General features: G+C 37.3%; 1 protein-coding gene across 1 annotated transcript; it reads left to right on the forward strand.

Annotated features, from left to right (window-relative positions):
- LOC101259816 (LRR receptor-like serine/threonine-protein kinase RPK2-like) lies at positions 1 to 3,871 on the forward strand. Its single transcript, NM_001279045.2, has one exon. The coding sequence runs from the start codon at positions 218 to 220 to the stop codon at positions 3,593 to 3,595; it is 3,378 nt and encodes a 1,125-aa protein (NP_001265974.1). The 5' UTR covers positions 1 to 217; the 3' UTR covers positions 3,596 to 3,871.
- Positions 3,872 to 5,485: the final 1,614 nt, after the last annotated feature.

Here is a 5,485-nt window from a genome sequence, read left to right on the forward strand (position 1 = left end):
TTGAAAAAAACAGCAGCAACGCGTTTTCTCTCTCTTAAGTCTTCTTCTCTCTCCTCTTCTTGACTCTCTCTGTCTCTCTCTGTTCGCAGCCCCAAAAAGTAGGGTTAGGGCTAGGGTTTTTGAGTTTCAAAACCCCATTTCTGGTTCCTATAATCTTCACATACAAGGGGAGTTTGTCTCTGTTGCATTCTTTGAAGACCCTTTTGGGGTTTTACTAATGGGTCGTTGTTGTTTTGTCATCAAATGGTACTATCATGACATACCCTTGAAAGTTTTTCTCATCCTTTGTGTTTTCTTCTTAGTTCATGGCTATGCACTTTCCTCGGATTCGGATAAATCAGCGCTCTTGGAGTTAAAGGCCTCATTTTCAGATTCCTCTGGAGTGATTTCTAGCTGGAGCTCCAGAAATAATGATCACTGTTCATGGTTTGGTGTCTCCTGTGATTCCGATTCACGTGTTGTGGCTTTGAACATCACTGGAGGTAATTTGGGTTCTTTATCTTGTGCTAAAATTGCTCAATTTCCTTTGTATGGCTTTGGAATTACAAGGGTTTGTGCTAATAATAGTGTCAAGCTTGTTGGTAAAGTACCTCTCGCAATATCAAAATTAACTGAACTAAGGGTTTTATCCTTGCCTTTTAATGAATTGCGTGGTGATATTCCATTGGGAATTTGGGATATGGACAAACTTGAAGTTTTGGATCTGCAAGGGAATTTAATTACTGGGTCTTTGCCATTGGAGTTTAAGGGGTTGAGGAAATTGAGGGTTTTAAACTTGGGTTTTAATCAGATTGTGGGTGCCATACCGAATTCCTTGTCAAATTGCCTTGCTCTACAAATCTTTAATCTTGCTGGAAATAGGGTAAATGGGACCATTCCAGCATTCATTGGTGGATTTGAAGATCTGAGGGGAATCTACCTGTCTTTTAATGAGCTTAGCGGGTCTATTCCTGGTGAAATTGGGCGTTCTTGTGAGAAACTTCAAAGTCTAGAGATGGCAGGTAATATCTTAGGTGGTGTTATTCCAAAAAGTTTAGGGAACTGCACACGGTTGCAGTCACTTGTCTTATATTCAAATTTGTTGGAAGAGGCTATTCCAGCTGAATTTGGTCAACTAACTGAGCTCGAGATTCTTGATTTGTCTAGGAACAGCCTAAGTGGTCGACTACCATCTGAGCTGGGAAACTGCTCGAAACTATCCATTCTTGTACTGTCAAGTTTGTGGGATCCCCTTCCAAATGTGTCTGATTCAGCTCATACTACTGATGAGTTTAACTTTTTTGAAGGCACAATCCCATCAGAGATCACCAGGCTTCCTAGTTTGAGAATGATATGGGCTCCCAGGTCAACTCTTTCAGGAAAATTTCCTGGCAGTTGGGGTGCTTGTGACAATTTGGAGATCGTGAACTTGGCTCAAAATTATTATACTGGAGTGATTTCTGAGGAATTGGGTAGCTGCCAGAAGTTGCATTTTCTTGACTTGAGCTCAAATAGGCTGACTGGACAGCTTGTTGAGAAACTGCCAGTTCCTTGCATGTTTGTGTTCGATGTGAGTGGGAATTATCTCTCTGGTTCAATTCCCAGGTTTTCCAATTACAGTTGTGCTCATGTTGTTTCCAGCGGTGGAGATCCATTTGGGCCCTATGATACATCATCTGCATATCTAGCACATTTCACCAGTAGAAGTGTTCTAGACACTACATTATTTGCAGGTGATGGTAACCATGCAGTATTTCATAATTTCGGTGTTAACAACTTCACGGGAAATTTACCGCCTTCCATGCTAATTGCACCTGAAATGTTAGGCAAACAAATTGTATACGCATTTCTTGCTGGTAGTAACAGGTTTACTGGACCTTTTGCTGGTAACTTGTTCGAGAAATGTCATGAATTGAATGGAATGATTGTTAATGTAAGCAATAATGCGTTGTCAGGTCAAATCCCAGAGGATATTGGTGCAATTTGTGGGTCTCTTAGGCTGTTGGATGGATCCAAAAATCAGATTGTTGGGACAGTCCCTCCGAGTTTAGGGAGTCTGGTTTCATTAGTTGCTCTCAATTTAAGTTGGAACCACCTGCGAGGTCAGATTCCTAGCAGACTTGGCCAGATAAAGGATCTCAGTTACCTCTCTTTGGCTGGCAATAATCTGGTTGGCCCAATCCCCTCAAGTTTTGGCCAATTGCACTCTTTAGAAACGCTTGAACTTTCTTCGAATTCTTTGTCTGGTGAAATTCCAAATAATCTGGTAAATTTGAGGAATTTGACTTCCCTTCTTCTGAACAACAACAATTTATCAGGGAAAATACCTTCAGGCTTGGCCAATGTGACCACACTGGCAGCATTTAACGTTTCTTTCAATAATCTGTCTGGGCCACTGCCTCTTAACAAAGATTTGATGAAGTGTAATAGTGTTCAGGGAAACCCCTTTCTGCAATCGTGCCATGTATTTTCTCTATCAACACCTTCTACAGATCAGCAGGGAAGAATAGGGGACTCACAAGATTCTGCTGCGTCTCCTTCAGGTTCAACCCAGAAAGGAGGGAGCAGCGGTTTCAACTCCATAGAGATTGCATCCATAACATCTGCGGCAGCTATTGTGTCAGTTCTTCTTGCTCTGATAGTCCTGTTCTTTTACACCAGAAAATGGAATCCAAGATCTAGAGTTGCTGGATCTACCAGGAAAGAAGTCACAGTGTTTACAGAAGTTCCGGTTCCTTTAACATTTGAAAATGTAGTGCGGGCCACAGGGAGCTTCAATGCTAGCAATTGCATAGGCAGTGGAGGTTTTGGAGCAACATACAAAGCGGAGATTGCACCAGGGTTCCTAGTGGCAGTAAAGCGACTTGCTGTAGGACGTTTTCAGGGGATTCAACAGTTTGATGCAGAAATCAGAACTCTGGGGAGGCTTCGACATCCAAACCTCGTAACTCTGATAGGATATCATAATAGTGAAACAGAAATGTTTCTGATCTATAACTATTTGCCAGGTGGTAATTTGGAAAAGTTTATTCAGGAGAGGTCTACAAGGGCTGTGGACTGGAGGGTTCTTCACAAGATTGCTTTGGATGTAGCCCGTGCACTTGCTTACCTGCATGATCAGTGTGTACCACGTGTGCTTCATCGTGATGTGAAGCCGAGCAACATTTTATTGGATGAGGAGTATAATGCATATTTATCTGATTTTGGTTTGGCTAGATTACTGGGAACTTCAGAGACCCATGCAACTACTGGTGTGGCGGGAACTTTTGGATATGTTGCTCCTGAATATGCCATGACTTGCCGCGTCTCGGACAAGGCTGATGTCTACAGTTATGGGGTTGTGTTGCTTGAGTTAATATCAGATAAGAAAGCACTTGATCCGTCTTTCTCTTCTTATGGAAATGGATTCAATATTGTTGCTTGGGCATGCATGCTTTTACGGCAGGGCCGTGCTAAGGAGTTCTTTACGGCTGGTCTATGGGATTCAGGTCCACATGATGATTTGGTTGAGGTCCTACACTTGGCTGTGGTCTGCACGGTTGACTCTCTTTCTACTAGACCTACAATGAAGCAAGTAGTAAGACGGTTGAAGCAACTTCAACCCCCGTCGTGTTAGCTGCTGCATGTGTTTTGGATAGGATATGGTTTAGCCCAATTGTAATTTTAAAACTTGCCCTTGATAGTAAGGTGTATTTGGGTGTCTCGTATTAGGTTCAGATTTGTATTTGTAGCCTGCTTGTGAATTGTAGTATATAGCCAGCCCCCATTTTTCCATGTCATGTCCCTAATTAGGGGGTGTGCAGATTCATCTGCAGAAGAGTGCAGATACTTGTCTTCAACATGTACCACATTTTTATTTGTTTGTTAAATAAGAGCAAAAAATAGGAACCATTTCTATTACACCATTCCTTTAATTTTCGGTTTTTTTATGGAGGGTTGATCTCGATCGACTTAAACAAAAGAGTAGCTTTTAAGTTGAACCTATTTAAAGTCGATCCAAACACCCTCTTAGTCGAACGTTGACACCTTTTTTTGGTACATACAGTGGCAAGAACAGTAAAAAGAATGTCTGATGTATGTTCCTAATTTTTCTGGTGAATACACCTTTGACATAAGAGGATTTCACTGCTGCAAATAAAATTTGGCTACTTCGGTAGAGGATTTTCACTTTTCTGTGATTTTTGGGTTAGAACTACTCATATTACTATGTTGATATTTAAATCTATTAAAAACATCCAATACACTGAAAATGGGCCTCATCGCTCTTTTAACTCTCTAATGCTTGCTTTATTACTTACTATAGCCATCCATGTATTATTCATTGTTCTTTCTTTTTTCCACTTCCTCCTCTGTTTTATACAGTCAAACTCTGCTAATTTTCATCCTATGACTTTAATAAATACTTGTAGCAAAACAAAATCCATTTATTGTTCTTGTCCAGTGTCCCCAATATTAATATTTAACGTCAATGGTAACGCAGATATCTTAAATTTGAATTGTTTTGAGGTCATATCTATCCATTAAAATTTAAAGAGCTTTTGAAGCTTTACTTCTTAATTTGATCTGCTGCGAATGTGAATCATTTCGAAAGAATAATATATCAGAAGATGAGTAACTCATATATAAGATTTGAGATTGTTCATATGAGATTTGAGCCCTCGGAATTGAAAAATAATTCAGTTAGTTGAAGTAGATAAACTCCTACAATATATAAATAGGAACTCATATAGTGATGTATATACACTATTTATACAATATCGATACATTACATATACATATGGTCATTTAGTTGGCGGATTGTATATTTACGTAAGAAGCTCAAATTAAAATTTCTTTTCAATTAAAATAAAATCAATCAAAATAATTTAAACTATATTTTGTTATGAAATTATATAAAATAATGAGAAGAAAGTAGGGAGAAGAGGGAGACTTATAATTTCTCTTGAGAGATATTTAGGAATTCACAGATCTAATTTACAATGAATGAATTCAAAGGGAAACCTAAGAGCCCGCTTGGACAGGTTTAAAAAAAATAGCTTTTAAAATGTACTTTTGAAAGTGCTGGAGCTTATTTTTAAAATAAGTAGTTATTTGTTTGGATAAAAGTGCTGAAGTTAAAAAAAAAGTTATTGATGTGTTTGACAAATAAGTGCCGGTAAATAATTTTTTTAAATCAAAATGTCTGAAAACCCCTTAAAAGCTGTTAACATGATAAAAAATGATTAATTTATGTTTTTTATACTTAAAAAAATGAAACAAAATTAATTTATGTTTTACATCCATAAGTAATTATATTTTGCAATCATTAACATATTTCTTTAGTATCACAAATTATTTTTAAATAATAATAATACTATATATAATAATAATAACAATAATGATAATAATAATAATAATAATAAAAATATTATTAATAATATATAATAATAATAATAAAGAATAATAAAATAAATAATAGTAATAATACAAAATGATAAAATATTAGTAATAGTAATAATTATTATAA

Source organism: Solanum lycopersicum, chromosome 3 (assembly GCF_036512215.1).
Source record: "Solanum lycopersicum chromosome 3, SLM_r2.1".
Lineage (NCBI taxonomy): Eukaryota > Viridiplantae > Streptophyta > Magnoliopsida > Solanales > Solanaceae > Solanum > Solanum lycopersicum.

Excerpts from the sequence above, each read along its gene's own strand:
- LOC101259816 (NM_001279045.2), top strand. The coding sequence starts at position 218 with ATGGGTCGTTGTTGTTTTGTCATCAAATGGTACTATCATGACATACCC.